This window comes from Phaenicophaeus curvirostris, chromosome Z (genome assembly GCF_032191515.1).
Source record: "Phaenicophaeus curvirostris isolate KB17595 chromosome Z, BPBGC_Pcur_1.0, whole genome shotgun sequence".
Taxonomy (NCBI): Eukaryota; Metazoa; Chordata; class Aves; order Cuculiformes; family Cuculidae; genus Phaenicophaeus; species Phaenicophaeus curvirostris.
Genome location: NC_091431.1, coordinates 29,338,192 through 29,357,630, shown reverse-complemented (window position 1 = coordinate 29,357,630; position 19,439 = coordinate 29,338,192). Strand labels below are relative to the sequence as shown.

Genomic DNA, 19,439 nt, shown 5'->3' with positions numbered 1-19,439 from the left:
AGTTAGTAAATACTCACTATAATTCGGTACATCCTCATCGGAGTCCTCGGAAGATGTTTTACCGGTTTCTGATAAGCCTTTTTTTTCATGTTCATTGCTTAAGATGCTGGGTTGGCCTTCCCTTAGTCCTCCTTCAGCTTCTTCCTCTAAAGCTGCTATCATATCTTTGTATGCCTTTCTAGCCTCTGTCGTCAGTTGTACCATTCTATGAAAATGGTCCTATGGAAATATAAAATATTAGTATAGCTTAAATTATACATTAATTTTAACACCATTCTTGTAACTAATATTCCTTATTCCAAACATTTAAGTTCATACATAAAATGTGAAAACCAAAGGAGTTGGATTTATAGTCAGCTAGAACTGAAAGGAAAAGGTACCTAGGGACATTCTGCTGCAAATCAGGATTTTTTCTAAACCAAACAACTTAGCTTTGTCCACGCAACCAACCACTGCAAAGTTTCAAACAGTGTTATATTTACTGCACCCATTTTCAAGGTAGCTTGTTTCCCTGAGGATTCATTCAAACGGGTTTTCAGCTAATCAGAAGGTGATCTTCAGAACTACCATCCACACTCACCTTTGGCCCTAGCTTTTTCCATGTGATATGATTTTTTTATATGCATCCATTGGCTACGTAAAGGCTACAGCCCTATAGCAGCCAAGTATGTATAAAGTCAGGAAAAAAAAGTATTACTTTTAAGCACTTACAAAAACACTAATTCTCTTGAAAAAATCTTTGGAAAGAGATACAGATGGAGAGGACGTTGGAAAGAGATAGCCAAACTACTTTCATGAACAGTGCTGAGTGTCTGTAATTCTAAAATAATTTTTTCATATAAGCAAAAGATAAAGAGCGTAAGTATGCCAAAGTAAAACAAACAAACACAGCCTGAAAGACAGAATCTTTTTTCTCCTGACAGGTAAAAAGTAAGGGTAAACAAAAATGTGAACCTACATATTTCAGCTTACCTGAGCACCATCATAGCTAAAAATTCCCACCACACTCACAGGCACTGCTTTGTTCACACAGCGACCTAGAGCCTTGCGATTCAGGGCAAAAACAAATGGGATATTCTGTGCACAGGCACAGTCAATAATGTTGTGTAGAGTCTCATCCAGCCCACCTGAAGCAGACAATAGAATTAGCAAAGAATGACACTTTTCAAGCTGATTATAATTAAATGACACTACTGTTAAATGATGGCAAAAAATATCCAAAGATTATGAGCGTGTCTTGAAATTACATGAGTTTATAGGAAAAAATACATGACATTAGATCTCCATTTTTAAAGGACAGTTTGTTTTTTTTTCTTAATTAGCAGCATCCGTAAGACTGCTACTATTCCATATGTTGTTATATCTGTAGCATAGTCTAATCTCATATTAAAAAAACCCAAACACCTACTAAGAAATTCTAGAAAAGATATTAGAAAGTAATGACAATAATTACAAAAAATTCTAACCAAACCGGCAATTTATGGTCAATCTGTGGCCTAAAAAACGACTGATAAAGGAGGACTTCTGGTTGTGGCACAGCTTGCATCAGTAACCTCTGCATCTTCTCAGCTGCACCAGTGTCTTTTACACAGCCACACCGCAAACCGATAACTCAACAGATCATAGTTTCGGATATCTTGATTCAGCTCATGCTTCAGATGCACAGCAGTAAACGATTCGAAGAACGGAGGCAGCTCTTTATGACTGGACTTCAAAAGCTACTCAAGTTAAGTTCCTCCAATAACAGCACTGCTGCATACTGAGTCTGCTATTTTACATTTCTTCTATTAAAAAAACTTTTTTTTAACTAACTTACCCTTTGACTGAATCTTTTCACAGTTAGGAGAGATGATGACACATTTCAGTTTTTTCAGCTTGAGATGTTTCAACACTTCTCGAAGACCCATAACAAGCCTGCGTTTTATCTTGGCCTTCACTGGGTCTTTCTGATACAAGCGATCTTGGAAACGAACGAGTTCTTTTAAGAGATCTGTCACACAATTGTCAACTTCTTTACTAAGCACTTGACTGCAATAACTGGAAGAAAGAGTCAATTAAATGTTAAACGCTCTAATGTTAAAAATATAAAAATATGCAAGTTGAATAAAATATGAACAGTTTATCTTCTATTCTATGTCTTCATCTTCTTCCCTATTCCCACCCCAAACACTTGTTATACACATAAAACCAAAAATTATTTAACATTTTTTTCAGTGGCTGAGAACTTAAAGTTTTTTCACTTGTGGTACATGGCTTCCCTGTCAATCTATACCAAAAATACTCACATACATGAACAATATACCTATATATATTTTTCTACCAACAAATATATGTTTCTACTGCAGTATTCTTCTGAGGGCTGAGAAAATCAAAGTACAGTAACTAAAGTAAAAATTTTGTGTTATTGTTATAAATAGCCTGTTATTCATAGAAAAGATAGAAATCAGGATCAAATTCCTCCTCCCTGCGTCCACACTTTTTGTGTGTCCTTCTATTTCACTTATCACACTGCAGCCTTGTGTTCATAAAGAAAGGATAACAGTGAAGGTACTTCATCTTTCTAGTATTCCCTGGGAACAACCAGGGTTCCAAATTATTTTTTCTGCTCATCTTTTAACCAAAAGAATCATTGAATAAACAAAGGTCTCAAGAGAAAAAATAAAGATAACTAACTGCACAGTAAACACGAAGATACCAAGTGGCAAATCTACATAAGATTAAAAGATGCTAAGATCTATTCTGGATCTGAGCAATACAAGTTTCTATTTGCTACTGCCTGTTGATTTCTCAAAGTCAATTTTACTAGAACACTGAAAACTCTGAAAATCTAAAGACAAAATATTCTAAGCTTTGCTGAATTCTCCTCATCCTATACTAGGCAGAGCTGAGTTGTTCTGTACATTCTCAATCCAAACTGTGCTTTCATTAAACGGTGTTGCAGAGACACAAATTAAGTAATTTTTAATGCAATTAAAAGTTAAATTAGAGCTAACACATGTCATCACAAAAGGAAAGAATGGCTGTATCAATTTTCTCCAACATCAACTGCATAGAGGCCAATGGTGTCTTTATGGGAGGAAAAATAAAAGTTAAACCACTGCTTACCTAAGGAACTATTTTAAACTGTTATGACTGGATCTCTAACTTCTTCACATTAGTAAAGACTATTTTTTCAGTTATAAACAAACATATATACACATCTGTTTAAACAAAACTAAGTGTTTGCACATAATAACCCATAAATTTTCCCTTTATTTCTCTGCCTAGCCACAACACAAGAATATCATGTGGCTAGTAACATTCTTTAGTTTTACATTTTGGTCTGGCAGTAGAAAACCACAGCACACACTAAAAATAAGTAAGGCATCATACTCATTTTCTTAAATATCAGGCTACTACACCATTTATTTAAACATCATATTTTAACAGCAGCTCCTCTTCCTTAGCATCTAATGAATTTCTGATCTTTCTTTTCCTTCAAGGAACGTGGATTTTTAAGTAAGAATTACAACAATATACAGATCAGTTCTCTCAATATCATTTCTTTGTGTGTCAGCTTACTGCAAAACCAAATTTAGGATCTTCAGTCTAAGCTCCAACTAGCGTTGCACAGAATGCAATTGAAGTCTTTTGTTTGAAACATGCCATACTGGTGGTGATGTGGAAAAACAGGCATTGCTACAATCAATACTTACTCTCTAAAATTCCTACTATGGATTTTTGGAAGATTGGAGGTTAGCTGCTTTGAAGTCACAGAAACTTCTGTAGATCCCTTGATCCCTGTGTTCTCCAGAAACCTTTCAGCAACTTGTGTTACAGGAACAGCTATCATGTAAATAAAGATATTTCGATGAACAGACAGATGAAAAAGTATCGCTAAGTAACTAACTTGTCAATTATCTCTTGAAGAATCATTACTTCAGTATTACAATAGTCTGTAGTAGTAGGCAAAGAGGGCATACATTGTCAATCTCTTATTAGATTTTAAAATTGTAACTCTTTTTAAACACATTGTCAGAGATGCAGGGAACGTTATTATGACATAAAATAAATCTAAGAGGCACAAAGCATGGAACAGTAATCAGACTCCCAGTCGCTCAATTATATTAAACTAAATAAACTCAAGCTGAATCTTAGAAAATTCTGAAGTTACAGTTTTCACTTGGCAGTATTGGGTAAACATTTTTGAAACTACTAAGTGCGCTCACTTTCAAATCCCCATCTACATACTTTTTAATAATCATCTCTTAAAAGATACCTGCTTGACCATCCTGCAGAAGTGGTTCATTTTCAGTAATATTTTCCACAGACTGACAAACATTATTTTCGTCTTTTGTGATTGCTGTCTGTTCCAACAGGTGTTGCTGTTTTCGTTGTTCTCTTTCTTTCAGAATTATCTAAAATATAATATTTACATATAAATCAAATCAATTCAATGTCACATAGGTAACAAAGCAGTTTCTCTCAACAGGTGTTTTCATGCAGACAATTAACAGAGAAGTTTCAGACTACCAAAGCTTGTAGCAATTCAGCCAAACAGTGAAGTACATCCAAGGTCCAACACAAAACAGTAAGACTAACCCTATAGCTTGGTGGTAGGGGAAAGACAAAGAGATGGTTATAGTCTAACCTGCCACAGTAAGATAAGGCTCAATTCAATCACCTTACTCAGTAGGAGTGCTCAACTATAGACAACTCTTTATCCTCAGCTTGAAAATGTGGGCGTGCACAAGCCCACAACACTCTGTGAAGCAGTTTTTAGCTAATTACAACATAAACTGTGCTTGAGTCTCCAGCCTACTCATCAGACTGGCTCCCTGTGATTTCTACCGCTTCCTAAAGATAAGTCAGCGCTCAAAGGAACCCATTTTCTGTCAGTACAAGATGTGAAACCATCTTCTGGAGGGCTGGAGCTCCTACATTATGACAGGCTGAGAGAGTTGGGGCTATTCATCCTCGAGAAGTCTCCACAAGGACAGCCCTTCAGTACTCAAAGGGGGCCTACAGGAAAGCTGGGGAGGGATTCTTCAATGAGGCATGCACCGATAGGACCACCAATAGGGGGTGATGGCTTTAAACTGAAAGAGCATAGATTTACATTAGATATAAGGAAGAAATACTTCGCCTTGAGGGTCGTGGGGTACTGGCAACAGTTGCCCAGAGAAGCTGGGGATGCTCCATTCCTTTAAGTGTTCAAGGACAGTTTGGATGGGTCTTTCAGCAACCTGGTCCAGTGGGAGGTGTTCCAGCCAATTGCAGGGAGATTGGAACTGGATGATCTTTAAGGTCCCTTGCAACTCAAACCATTCCATGACTCTACCTTGTATCAATATCTATATAACATGCATGGTTACTCTTCTGCCTCATTCCCCTGTTAAAAATCTTGAGCCAGCCTAATAAATTGCTGTCTCTGAACTTGCTGGTTGAAGAAAAAGAGAAGAAATTACTACGGAGAGCTAAGCCATATGGTACATGGAAGAAAAGGAAGTAGGACATATGCCAGTTTCAAACGTGCTACTGTAGGTGAAAGCAACAACCAGGTTCCTGAAATTCATCTTCCTCCTCAGCTTTACAGCTGATGAGAAGCAGTTATTGTATAGACGACAACGAGGCTAGCAAATCTAACCAGATTTTGTAATTAAACCATAGAATGTAATTGCAAAAGTAAATTTCCTCATTTGCCTTTGTCAAAGACGAACAAAACCAAAAATAAGCTCCTTGTCATACTCAGAACATAGATATTACACAGAGAAAGCAATATTTACCTTCTCAGACTTATAATGGAAAACAGATGGCATGAAGACAGACTAGCCAGAAGACACAGTAATTAGTATCGCCTCCCACAGTTTACGTTATATGTTGTTTATACTACACAGTTATCAAATTCTCAACTAAAAGTAGCACAGAAACTACCTTTACCAGCTCTGTAAGAATTTTTCTAGACCAAAAAGTGACGTAGCGATGGTGTGGTATCTCAAAATCTTTTCTATAGAATAGACATGACATGAAGCAATGTGAATGGGCAAAGGGAGAAGATGGAAGAGAAACTGCCAGGTACATCTACCACTAGTTGCTGCAGAACATGCTGAAGTTTTGGCTTGGAAGAGCACAGAAACATTAAATACGACCTTTGTTTGATCCATTCTCCTCAGTCCTGCAAATAAGCATATCTTGTCCAAACCAAATAAGATTTCTTTGGATGTCCCCCTGTACCAATCATGTGTGGACACTTCTGTATGGGCACTTCTTCAGCTTAAGTGACTTAAGTGAGAATATATATTGTGGGGCAATCTGTATATGCTATTAAACAAGACTCTCCTCTTTTCCCCCACTCCTCTCCTTTTTTAAATGAAGAAAAGCTAAAATTGAATTTTCCAAGTGGGCACTGAGATGAAGATCTCCACGAAGGTTAGGGTTTAACTGTCTATTACTCACAGAGTAATAAAGAAGTGACCTTGCCCTGTATTGTTCTATTGAAGACAAAAACACGAGCACCTTTTTAAGAGGTGTTGGTCTCTTTGCTTTAGGGACTTCTCTCTGTTTTCCCTTCTTTACCAAAGGAGCACTGGAATCCAAAGGGTTATGTGGCATCTTTCCTTGGTTTAATCGATGACTTTTTGTGGCTGTAGCAGGTTCTTTAGAAAGCAATGGCATGGCACCACCAACTGAGATAAAAAAAAAACAAACCCAACTCTGCATCAGACAAATGTAACAAACATCTAAACTAGAATCCAATGCAACTTTAATGGCTAGATTAGGTCTACTATATATGTATTAAATTTGTGTTATGCTGGTATTCAGAACATTTTCAGGGAATCCTTTGTCATTAAGCAATGTTATTTATTAAAGATACTCTTCCCAAAAGACAGATATGACCTCTAACTTTATTATACAACTAGAACCAAAAGCTCTGTCCCTGAACTCTCAAAAGCAGAATTTGGAAAAAAACCTGCACTCCACTCCACACCATGCCAGCTTAGTAAACCTTCAGGAATCTCCATGTTTCTTGGCAATGACATTTCTTCCTCCACAGATTCTGTGCTGCATTAAGACAAATACGGAGTTGCAGATTTTAGATTTGATTGCTGTAAACAATCTGGGGTACTTACTCCTACCATTTGTTATGCCTTAATGCAGTCATAGTAAGTTAATTTGCAGATGAGTAATGAGTAATGCAAAGCTACAGTTAAGTCTCTTTTGCTTAACCAAACAGGTCTCTGGAGATGTCTATTTTACTTGCATTTTTCAGTGGCTTTTGAGCACATAAGCTTTAAATACCCGGCCATGTCATTGAACCTGGAGCTTGCAAAGCATGGCTCACATTCTAAAAACTACTCTTCCTTTTCAACTCACTATCAGCAGGAACTGCTGTATCCTGTGAGAGCACTTTGTCAAACTTCAGTTACTTACAACATAAACCAGATTACATTAGCAAGTCAATGACGAGGATGACATAAGCATCAGTGGAATGAGCCAGACACCTTTCTGCCTCAAGCAACCTCTCTTCCTTAAAGGACACGTAAAGCTTCTGGCAGCTTGTCTTAAGTCATCTTCATTTACTGCTTCCAAAATATTTACATGCTGATCCTCCAATACACAGTACTATTAGCATAAACAGTTCAGTTGATAAAATTGCTACACCATAACTTTTCTTTTGTGCCCGTGTAACACACAAATCGAGAATAATGCCAAAATTGTTGTGCAGCATGTTACCATAGGTGGCTACGAAAATTAAAGCAATAAATAAGTATAATTCTGACAGACACACGATATTTCCTTCACTATATGTATCACCTCTTCAGTTCAAATTCAGAGTTCTCATGTTCCTGAACTTGATGGCTTTAATAGTTTGTGTCATTTTGCAGGACTGATGCATTTCCAAAATGTAATTTAAATTCAAATAATTACTGCTTTATTATGCTGTTTCACCCACATGTGATTTACCAAATAAAGTCGTAAGCACAATGAAATAATTTTGTCTGCAGTTGCACTTCTTGCTTTTCTTGTTCACTGTGCTTCTATTCTGGTTACAATGCCACTCCAAAACGTAACTGAAGATATATTTTGGTACACACTAATTTAATGGATGCCCTGAATGTTTTTTTTAAAAAAAAAAAAGTATAAAGCTGAGAAAACATCTGCCTTATACTTCCAGGATAGGAAGACAACACATCAATTTTAATTCTGCAGGAGCTTCTGATACAGGCAATTTAATATTAGAAAACAGGTACTGTCACCCATACCTTTGTGCTCCACCACCTACTCCCAAATCCATGAGGTGTATAATTTCATATAAACAAACCTGGTTAATGGCACCTCTGCAGCATTGTGTTTGACAAGACTCAAATGAAGAGACCTATTTCAGGAAAAGAATTTTGAAAAGCACCTCACAAGCTCTCTCAGTTAGGGAAGGAAAACGTCACTGATGCTTGGTATTTTGAGCTTTTTATGTAACAGCTCAGCTATCATATTTAACACTATGACATGAACTCTCTTGTGATTATCTTTCTGAAATAATATTTGAAAAAATTATTTACTGAAATAAGGAGAGAAATTTTATCATCATTTAATTCTAGCAAACATCACATTTCCTGTTGCATAATATACTGCACTCACATAGCCAAGACTAAATTTTGACTCACAATGAAAAGACATTGAGCTATTTGTTTCTGATTCCTGGTTATGCACTGACAGCGTCTGGAAGATCCTCTCAATCACTGAAACCTAGCATTCTGTTAACAGCAAATATTTCACAATTATCAGGCACAGCAAAACTCTTCCTCTGGCTTGGGCTGATAGACTCATATAACCCTGCCTTTGCAAAGGACCTTTTCCATTTCAGTTACAGCTCTAGGAGTTCCTTCTCTAGTAGTCCCTTCCTGCAGGTTCACATCACACCACTACCACACCTGTTCAAGACAAAGTGAAAAAACCTCCACAAATATTAGTAATTTCTCATAGCTAAATTTCTATCACCTCTCACTTATATAGGGTATTCTCTTACAAATCATTGCCCTGAAGACATTTCCTTCTCCAAGTCTTCTTCCAAAAAAATTCAGATTGCAATACTTAAAAAAAAAAATTTTAAAAGAACCTTCATTTTTCTCTTGCATCTTGTAAACTTTGCTCCCACCTGCATATTGAGACACTATTACAGACTGACATTTAATATCTGAATACTTAAAACCAACTCAAGTTGAAAGAAAGGAAATTTCATTGTAACCAATACCTGAAAACACCACAGGTTTAGAAGACTGTTTAGACTTCTCTGTTTGCTGCTTCTGCTCCAAGACTGCTAGCATGCCGCCCAAATCCAACTGCACAGGAATATGACTCTTCTTACCACTGCTCCTGGATGTTTCCTGAACAAGTTCAACATGAATCCATTTCAATATGTAATACATTCTTAATATCTTCATCCACAATACTTTCAATTTTTAACTTTATCCAACTGAAGTATTTTAATCTTTAAATATCCATCAACTTTAAAGTGAAAAATAAAAAATCAAAAATAGTTCGAATTGCTTTTGAATAGCTACTTGAATAAAGCATAAAAATATAAAGCCTTTAACAAAGGAGGTGCTTTATGTCAGGCTCTGACTTTGGTCGGACTGCCACCTGTCTTTGAAAAAGAAAAAAAGGCTTACCAGAATTGAAAGTTTTGTTAAAAGTACAGAAAAACTACTCTGTGAATCTTCTGGGGTATGTGACTGCAATACACATATATCATTACCTTTTTTAAAAAAAGAGAGGTCATAATTTTTAAGCACCATCTCTTCATATGTAGTAATCTTTTTGTCTCCTTCGAAGAGAAGGCAAAAGCAGTGTCTCACGCTTGGCATCACATTTAATGATTCAGAACATAAAAGGATTACAAATGAACAGTCTAGCTAAGACTACAAAATAGAAACCTATAATAGCAGAATAGGTGAAGGAAATGATTCATGTATTTTGTACTTTTAGAAGTCTTATCCTAGTGGATCAATTCATTGTAGCTTCTGTTACAAAAGCGTTACGGAATGACCCAATGCTTTTGAGTCCAGGATCTCAACTTGCGCAACAGCTATGCCAGAATCTACCCACCAACATGAAACTACTTCCTAACACTGCTGTTGCTCTTTATTTCTTCTCCTTGCCCCAAGCTAAGTGCATCTCCTTGCCTCCTTGTCTTAATCTAGCAGAAACACTTTTATAAGGTTCCCAAGTCCCCAAGACAATCAGTTCAGACTGTATTTATGCCATGATGAAATAGGACAGTGTAAGAAAAATTCTAATACCTTAAACTTGCAGACATTAATGAAAACTAGTATTTTTCCCTAAATGCTATATCACAAACTGGACACTAACAATTACTACTACTACTAAGTGCTTCTAATCAAGAGGACTTTTGTATTGCTTACCTCAAAGTTACGAATGACAAAGTATGAATACAATCACAGATGAGCTTGGACTTGGTATTATGTTTAGCTATGCTAATTTCTTTGATCATTTTAAGTTGTAAACTTATTTTCAAGTGTGAATTCATTCACCTGCATTTTGTTTCTTTCTACAGTAGAAAATGAAACTTGCTTCCCTGACAACGCATCCACCTTGGGAGTTCCGTCCACTATGGGAGACCGACTATTGCAAGGCTCTTCAGGGAGACGGATCTTGGACATTTAGAGACAAAAGGTGACAAGGAGAAAGAGAAGATATTTAAAAGCACATCAAAAAGTGTGAAGTGAAGAATGATATCAAACTCAGATGGAAGACAGTAGGATTGAGTGCACCCTCAGCAGGTTTGTGAACAACACCAAGCTGACTAGTATTCAGGGAAGGGACGCCATACAAGAGCGACCTTCACAGGCTTGAGCACAGTGCCACTGCAAATCTCATTAAGTTCAACATGGCCAAGTGCAAGGTTCTGGACTTGGGTTGGGACAACTCCCAGTATTAATACAGGCTGGTGGATGAATGCATTAAGAGCAGCCTTGATGACAAGGGCTTGGGGATACTGGTGGATGAAAAACTGGACATAAGCCAGCAATGTGTGCCTGCAGTGCAGAAACACAATTTTATCCTGGGTTGCACCAAAAGAACCGTGGCCAGCAGATCACGGGAGGCAATTCTCCCCCTCTACTCCATTCTCATGAGACCCCACTTGGAGTTCTGTGTGTTTTTCTGGGGTCTCCAGCACAAGAAAGACATGGACCTGTCAGAGCAGGTCCAGCGGAGGGCCATGTGACTATCTAGAAGTGAAATAACTTATAGGCTGTCATACGACTTAATCAGACTTACGATTTCCTTCTTTTACTCAGATTTGGAAGACAAGTTTGAAGCATCTTCATCTTCAAACATTTGTTACGGAGAACTATGAGTGGCTCAATGATCAAGCCTCTACAACTTAGGTAAGCTTTGAGAGGTTACATCCCACCTATGCCTACAAAGCTAAAAGGTTTATCTCATGTGAGATGCAAGTCTGTATAGCACTTTCTTTAAAATAAATCTGGTTCAAGCAGTTACTATGCCTCCTTCTGCTCATTTGCCCTTATCAATGCAATTCACTGCTTCAAATAAAGCAAACAAGGGTTTTGGGGTTTTGTATAGTGTGAGGTTTTGTTGTTTTTTTTTCTTAAAGCCACTAGTATTCAGAGTGAAACAAAACCAACAATAATATCTAGCAAAACTAGTATCAAACAAACAGCAATCTGAAATTTCACCCATATTATCTATGTTATTTGCTTTGCAAGTGCAAGTTTTAATCATGACTTATATTTGGGATTAATTTCACCCATGTGGGAAAAAAGCTTGGTCTCATAGGTTACATTAGACACAAACTCCTACCCTTGCATGGCTTGAGAACAAAGCATTACACTGTTCAGACGTCCCTGAAATTTGATTATACAAACACACATAAAAGGTAGAAATTGAAAGAAACTTACTATTATTTTTATGAAATGCCAAATTAAACCAGGATGCTAACTGTAGGAAAATAAACTACATAAACAGAATTCATCTCTACTAGATTTGAGTGTCCACAATAGAGGTGTCTGTATTGGAGTTAGTATCCCAGTGTTCAGGCAGCAGTTCAGAGACCAAAAAGGTATCTCCTTTGGAATTACACAAGTCCACTGTATACAGTGAGTCTTCACTGACCACAGAGTACTTAAGGTGATTACCAAGGGCAGAGCCCCACATCATCGGCGCTGACATTTAGTCAAAAGAATTCCACCTCCAGTCTCATTTAAAACTGGCAGTCTTTTCCCGCTTCTTTTCTTAACATTCATAATGTTGTAAAATTACTTACTTCAGATTGCTTTCTGACAGCAGGAGTAAATGACATTTTCTGAGATCCTAGTCTGTTTCTTCTATCAGAAGCAGCCGCCAGATCAGGAAACTCCTCAGCATCCTAAGCAAATAAATCAGAAGATGATTTTAAAAGAACCATCAAGCCCATATGTTCAAAACTGAGTTTTCCTACATGCAAGTGACTTTTTTCCTGCTTATCAAACATTCATCATCACCTGTTTCACCGTGCAAAAATTCAGAAGCCAAGGGCAGTGCCACCAACTATAATCAGCACTACAATGCTTAAGTCGTCCATGCAGCAGTTCATTCAGGGCTTAAAGAACCTACAAAAGAAATGCTTCCAAAAGCAGCTTGTTATTGCTGTCAGCTGCTACAAATAATTAGAGGTAAATGGCTCCTAAAGGTGTGTTCTTAAGATCATCAAACAGACTTGCAAACAACTTCCCCCTTTTTCCTGTAAAGTCTCCAGCTATGTACTTCTACCTTAAAACAACTGAGTAATGAAGAACAAAAAAGGAAAGGCAAAAGAGTAATAACTCTTGAATAGAGTAAGGAAATAAATAGATAAATTACTCAAGCGATTATGTAGGCTTAGACACAAGAGTAAATTGTATTAGCAGAGGATACATTACCCAGACTCCAGATTAACTAAATGCAGACAGACTGGAGCTTGCGCTGCATTGTCACCTTACATCCACTACTTCAGTAACAAAGTTCCTGATTCAGTAAGCTTGGTTTTCATTTAATTTCTTCTCCCACTTTGACATGCCTTTGTAACTGCGATGCAACACTACTGATCTCACTGAAGATGTCCCTGCTTACTGCAGGGGGGCTGGACTACATGACCTCTAAAGGTCCCCTGCAATCCAAACCATTTTACGATTCTATGATTCTTCTGCAGCATGAAAGACTTCATTTAAAAAGCTCTAGCATAAGGACAGACACGCCTTACTCAAACTATTTGCAAAGGAGCTTTGAGGTTCGCCAAAAGAAGACTGCAAGAAATGGAAAAATATTTCACAAACAGTGTCTTACAGCTTCAGGACTTCTTGTACTGGAGGTAGTACCTCTGCATTTAAATAGCCCTCCATCAGAATAAATTTTTATTTCAGTCTGTTCAACCACTTCTTGAATTCAAACAAACTCCTGGAATTTGCAACATTCTGCAGCAAAACTAATAATGAAAATCTAGCACATTGCACTTCCTTATACCTGCTCTTAACACATCACCTGTAAGAACCAACAAAATGAACAGAAAGACCAAATAATTTCCTTTTTATTTCCTTGTAACTTCTTATTCCCACTTAGCCACCTATTCTACAGACTGAGAAGTCCTAGTTTATTCAGTCTTGCCTCCTACAGAAGTTGCTTTGTACCTTTTTGGAGCCTTTAGTCTATCTTTTTCAGTTCAAGTATTACGGTTTTTTTTAGGGAGTTGAGGAACCACAAGAAATACACATATTTTTACATATATATATTTAAATCACACATATCCTGGTTTTATGCATTGCCCTAATCCATTTTCTTTTCAATTTTCCTAGTAATTCCCAGCACTGTGTACATGTCTGACCAATACTATCAGGACTAACCTGATTATCATTAGCAGTTCAGATTTTTTGCCCCAGGAGGAACACCTAGCTCAGTGCCTATCACCGTGTATGAAAAAACAGAATTACTTTTCCCTAAAGATATCCATTTATGCTAATTAACAGTGTATACAAGTGAGTGACTTTTACTAAATTAGAAAGTGATTCAACATATTGCTTCAGTGAGCTGCTGCAGACAGCAGAACCTTCTTAAGTCTTAGTTGGTGCCCAGAAGTTCCATATGTATGATCCTTTCACGCCCTTCTATTTCAACAGCATCATAGAAGTGTCTCATTGACTTTTCAAACTGATGAATACACAAGCATTCCCACCAAACTAGCACGGTCTGAAAGCTGTCCCCAACTTCCACACAGATGCTGCATCTACATCACGAATTTCAGTGCAATGCCTGTGTCTGGTTCCATGATTCTACACCATTTTTTCCCACTTTTGTCTGCAACAGTTTCATTACTTCCCTACTATTTTCCAGTACTCCTGCCATTCTCTTTCTATTTAGACTATGTCATTCATAGGCCAGATATTGTATGGTAGGATACAGTGAAAAAAATCTTTGATTCTACTCATAATTTTCTAGCAAAGAGGTCTGTAAACAGTCATTTCTTGTGCCATTCCAGGACAATGAAGACAGGATGTAGCCACAGTTCTGCTCCCCATTCCATGCTAAAACGTACAAAATAGAAGCCAGCCAGGAAGGCTTCTTTATGCTGTCATTTCACAAAATGAACACAATGTACACTAGATCAAACACATAAATCTACACATGTACATACTGCTGTACAATACTGGGCTTTCAATTAAGCACTCTTAAGCCACAGGTTGTAAAGCAACTCTTTAATGTGGGAGAATCACAATGATGATGCACAAAATTATCAGAATACAAATGTGCATATTACAGCTACGTGAATTTGGAAAAAAAACTGGAATTAGCAATCAGAAACATAAGCAGCTACAACTGTGTTCCATGGAAATTGCTTCCAGATGTGAGATGGGTGGAACCACAATACCAGTAACTACACTCTCTAAAACACTGGTGGCACACTACAGTAGCCAGTATATTCCCTGTCCATTTTGCACTTTGCTTTCTGTAAGTTAAAATAGAATATTTTTAGTTTTGGAAATTTGATTTTTGTCTGTTAACATCCAGACTCTCAAATGTTATCATTCCAAATCTGCTCATTTCTTCTGCATTCCTCAGCTCTCACTGAATAAGTGATAAGCCAGAAGGTACAACTGTTCCCTACCAGTAACTTCTGATAACATCTGAAGTGAACCTGAACCAATACCCTCTACAAATGGGATGTGAGCTTAAATTTGTACAAAGCTGTGTTAACATCTAGTCTTCCAATACATTCATAACATTCAAAAGAACAACACTGTACCTCAATCCTTAGTGGTTCCTGCACAGTAGTAGGTACATTTTGAGGTTTCTCTGCATCAGTGGGTGACTTTGTTTTTTTCTTCTTTTTTTTCTTTTTTTTCTTCTTTTCTGATCCTTCTTCAGGTTCAGTTTCACTAGCGTCATTTTTTGTTTCCGACTGCTGAAAAAAATTTTAAGGCATAAACACTAGAAAATTATTTATTTATACCAAAATAAATGCAAGTGACCACACCTATACAACTAAAAGGTATACTAATCAATCTAGGCTAGGATATTAGGTGGACAAAAATTCAAGATCTCTTGAAAACTCAGAGCTACTGCAAAACCTCTTCATTTGAGGTACTCTGCAAGATTATCAGAACGCATAGGGACTACTGCAAATTTAATAGGAAATATCCACCCAAACAAGGCAAGAGTTCTGTGTTTCATGTCTCATTCTGAGGGTCAGGAATTTGAAAAAAGTCCAGGTTAAAGTAATGTACTTAAATCAGCTACTTTGGAAGTTCATGTTGCTGGAGCAGCACTGTCTTTATGACATCTTGCTATTTTTTTCCTCTTCAAGAAAAGAAAAATTCAAATAAGGACAAGGTAACTTCATATTACTTCCTAAAATCTACACTGGAAGTGGGCACTGTACAGAGCCTAGGGAAAAAATGGCAATGTCTCAATCAAGAGACACAAACACACACTGACAGAAATTATTTTAAAGCAGACAATTCTCAAGTACCTTTGCTTCACTGTCCTGCTTCCCTTTGCCTCTGGAAATACCTTCAGATGCTGGTGATGACAAAATTTTCTTTGGGGGCTGTGAAAGTACCATGGCCCAAGACACATGTGGCTGAGCAGAGCCATCTGCAGGTGTTGCAGGAAATGCTATTGGGAAAAAAGCGATATAAAAAGATGTCTCAAAAACATTTCTCAAGTACTTGAAAGAAAAAGGATCAGTAATGAATTAATCAAGAACTAGCAAATACAGCAGAGAGCCATCCTTCTCCTGAGGAAGGATTGAAATAAGGCACTCCAACATTTCATTTTTCCAGAAAGCTGTCCAGAATTATAAGTACATCATATATTGTCCAGGACTACATACACACATCTAGCCCAATGAAATTATAATTAGAAATCTATACTGTGCCACACTAACTACATAGAAATAATTCCATGCCTATTTTCTGGGCTATTTTTCTTTCAAATAACGAACTTCTGCTATGTTTATATATAAAAATCCTCTGGTATTTATTCTACTCAGTCTTGCAGCTTTCATGTAGCAGGCCACATCAGCACTTTCTATGTTCCAAAAACTTTCAGGTTTTACAGACATATATAGCAGGTGAAAGACTTCCTAAAGCACCTCAGTGTACAAGAATTTCACTCACTACCAGAGGTAACAATATTTTAAAAAAACTCAATTAATTTTATAAATATATATAAATTTTATAAATATTCCTAACACATAGCAAATACAAAACAAAATCTGATCTTTTCTTTAAGAAACATTTTCAGAAAACAGCAATTAAATAGCACAATGGGTTTACACAGCAAGGTTTTAGTAGCAGGGGGAGGCTGCAGGGGTGGCCTCTGTGAGAAGATGTACAACACTGCACAGCCCCAGCTGGCTCCAAAACAGAACCACTGCCAGACACAGCTGAGTCCAACAGTGACAGTGGTGGCACCTGTGTGAGAACATATTTAAGAAAGGGTAAAAAAACACTGTGCAGGAGTTGTGAGAAGGAAGGGTGATTAAAAACGTGAGAAAAAAACCCAGACACAAAGGTCAGTGAAGGATGTGGAGAAGGTGCTGCAGGTGCTGGAGCAGAGATTCCCTTGGAGAAGACCATGGGGAGCGGGCTGCCCCCTGCAGACGAAGGAGCAGCAAAGAGGAGCTGCTATCTGCTGACGCAACCTCCACCCTCCTTGCGCCAGTCAGGGCAGGGAAGTAGTAGAGGAGTCAGGAATGAAGTTGTTAAGATGTGCCTGGGAAGAAGAGAGGGTGGGGGCAACGTGGTTTCATTTTGTTTTTGTTTCTCCCCATCCTATCTTATTTTTATTTGGCAACAAACTAATCTTCTCCAAGTCAAATCTGCTTTGCCCACAACAGGAAACTGGTGAGCAACTTGCCTGTCCTTATCTTGACCCACAAGCTTCTTTATCTTTTTTTCTCCTCCAGCCCTACAGAGTAGGGAGAGAGAGGCGCTGCATAGGAGCCTGGCCACCAGCTCAGGTAAATCCACCATAAACTGCTATTTTATTTTGGGGGATAGGAATTGAGGATAGTGTTTGGAGGAAAAGCATTACCAAGTTTCTGGAATTATTTTATCTTCAGGGGGCCCTTCAAGGCACTTTAGACTATTAACCTGTCCTTCTGAATCCTTATAGAAGGATTCAGTAGGATGGGAAGATAAGGACTGAACTGATCCAGAATGATGCATGTCTGTGTACACAAAGAAATCCAGTGAGAGGCACTTAGACACGTATTAAGCATGCGATGTATCCAAGGCAGACTCCTGCTGAACAGACTTTTTTCACACAATTCTGGATCTAAGTATTTAAATTAAATTTAAATATTTCCTTACTTAAAGCTAGCCACTGGATAGTGGCCATTAAAAAAAAAAAGTTGTACATCCCCACAGCCAGATAAGAGGTAATCAAAACAAAACCAAGGATATTTCAGCATCACAGTTCTCCACAGCTATCCTTGTTTCACAGACTTGACAGAAATAACATATGCCACAGAATTTTTAGACCTCTAGCATGCCAGCAATTGAAAACAAATCTGCTTATCAAGATCGATCAAATATTTACCTAAGATTTTTTTTCAGGAATAAGTGACAGACTTTGAGTAACCAATATACACCACTTTCTCTCAAACAACATGGGAGGCAACTACAGCAGTATTTGCCCTTGAGCATCAATGAAAAGGGAAGATAATTCCAGTTTTGATCTGCTGACAAAATCCATAAGCAAGAACTAGCTATAAGCACTCATCTCATCCGAAAGAAACTGATACAGCTTTTCTTTTGTAATGAACTTGCTGTTTAATTTCTTTTTTACCTTACATATCAACAGCTCTGCAGAAGACTTTAGTTTTCCAAATTGATGAGATGCAAGCAGTTAAAATACAGGGAAATGATTTGTGTCTGTAGCACTTACCTCTAGCATCAAATGAAGAGGGAATTGAGCTCGCTACTGTTTCATCTGAAGTTTTTGATGAAGCTTTGCTTTCCACAAAAGAGTCTTCCTGTAAAATAAGACAGTCAAGTACCACAAAAACAGAAATAAAATCACTGATCTAAAAAGAATTAAACATAAAACACCCTTATAAAATAAAAAATTCTGAACCTGTGTGCAGATAAAGGTTTAGGGAATTTTGCACCCTGACGTTTTTTGCTGGTTTTGTTAGTGGAATCATCATTTTGAGCCTAGAGCACTACAAAATATAAACAGATGCATCTCCAAAGCTGTAGATGCAAAATGATGCCTTCTTACATTTTACAAAAGCATCCAAACAATGATTCTAAGAGCAAACAAGAAAAAGTTTTAATGTTCCAAGCACATTAAAAACAGTCCATTGTCAAACTCAAACTAGCAATGAAAAAATAAACTCAAGTGACAGCAGAGCAGAAAGGTTTGGGGTTTTTTTTCCATCACAGGCAGTTTTCCACTGAGAGGCACTAGAAACAGTATACTGTTAGGATCCTTCAAAATTATTCATCTTTAATCATTGTTGAAATGTGACACACTGCTGTGTCAGTGCCGTACTTATTAACAAAGAGGGAACCAAAGAAACAAAGAAGAAAGCTAAATGCTTATATCTTAAGTTATTTTCATCTCCTTCTGGGATTCAGCTTGTTGTTTTTATCCTTTAGCACAAAGCAATTAAGTACAATATTCCAGACTTTTTTTTTTTCTATTAATTTGTTAAAACTGTTGAGTAAGTGACCTATTATTTCCAGGGAAGACAGAAAGCAAGAAGCTGTTGAGAAATCACAAGAACATATATGTCCTGTACAGGGAGGCTAAAAGTCTACACCATAGCAGTAACAATCTAAATTCTAACAGTACTTGGCTTTCCCCTATCTACTGGCAGCACGGACAAGGAAAGAATGGTGAGAAAGAGGAAGCAACACGCACTGACACCACCATCTACAAAAACAACTGTAAAATGT

At 37.4% G+C, this 19,439-nt stretch overlaps 1 protein-coding gene across 4 annotated transcripts in view; it reads right to left on the bottom strand.

The window, feature by feature from the left end:
* SECISBP2 (SECIS binding protein 2) overlaps window positions 1–19,439 on the bottom strand; it is a 28,165-nt gene that overhangs the window by 2,145 nt on the left and 6,581 nt on the right. The window contains exons 6-17 of one of the 4 annotated variants that reach the window (XM_069879915.1): window positions 18,424–18,511; window positions 16,001–16,146; window positions 15,275–15,430; window positions 12,287–12,388; window positions 10,530–10,649; window positions 9,230–9,362; window positions 6,496–6,665; window positions 4,259–4,397; window positions 3,696–3,825; window positions 1,817–2,037; window positions 973–1,127; window positions 18–219 (exon numbers count right to left, since the gene is read on the bottom strand). In XM_069879915.1, the coding sequence (XP_069736016.1) occupies window positions 18–219; window positions 973–1,127; window positions 1,817–2,037; window positions 3,696–3,825; window positions 4,259–4,397; window positions 6,496–6,665; window positions 9,230–9,362; window positions 10,530–10,649; window positions 12,287–12,388; window positions 15,275–15,430; window positions 16,001–16,146; window positions 18,424–18,511 (1,762 nt within the window). Of the gene's footprint in view, window positions 1–17; window positions 220–972; window positions 1,128–1,816; window positions 2,038–3,695; window positions 3,826–4,258; window positions 4,398–6,495; window positions 6,666–9,229; window positions 9,363–10,529; window positions 10,650–12,286; window positions 12,389–15,274; window positions 15,434–16,000; window positions 16,147–18,423; window positions 18,512–19,439 lie in introns of all 4 variants that reach the window. The other 3 variants (XM_069879914.1, XM_069879916.1, XM_069879917.1) reach the window with 3 other exon arrangements.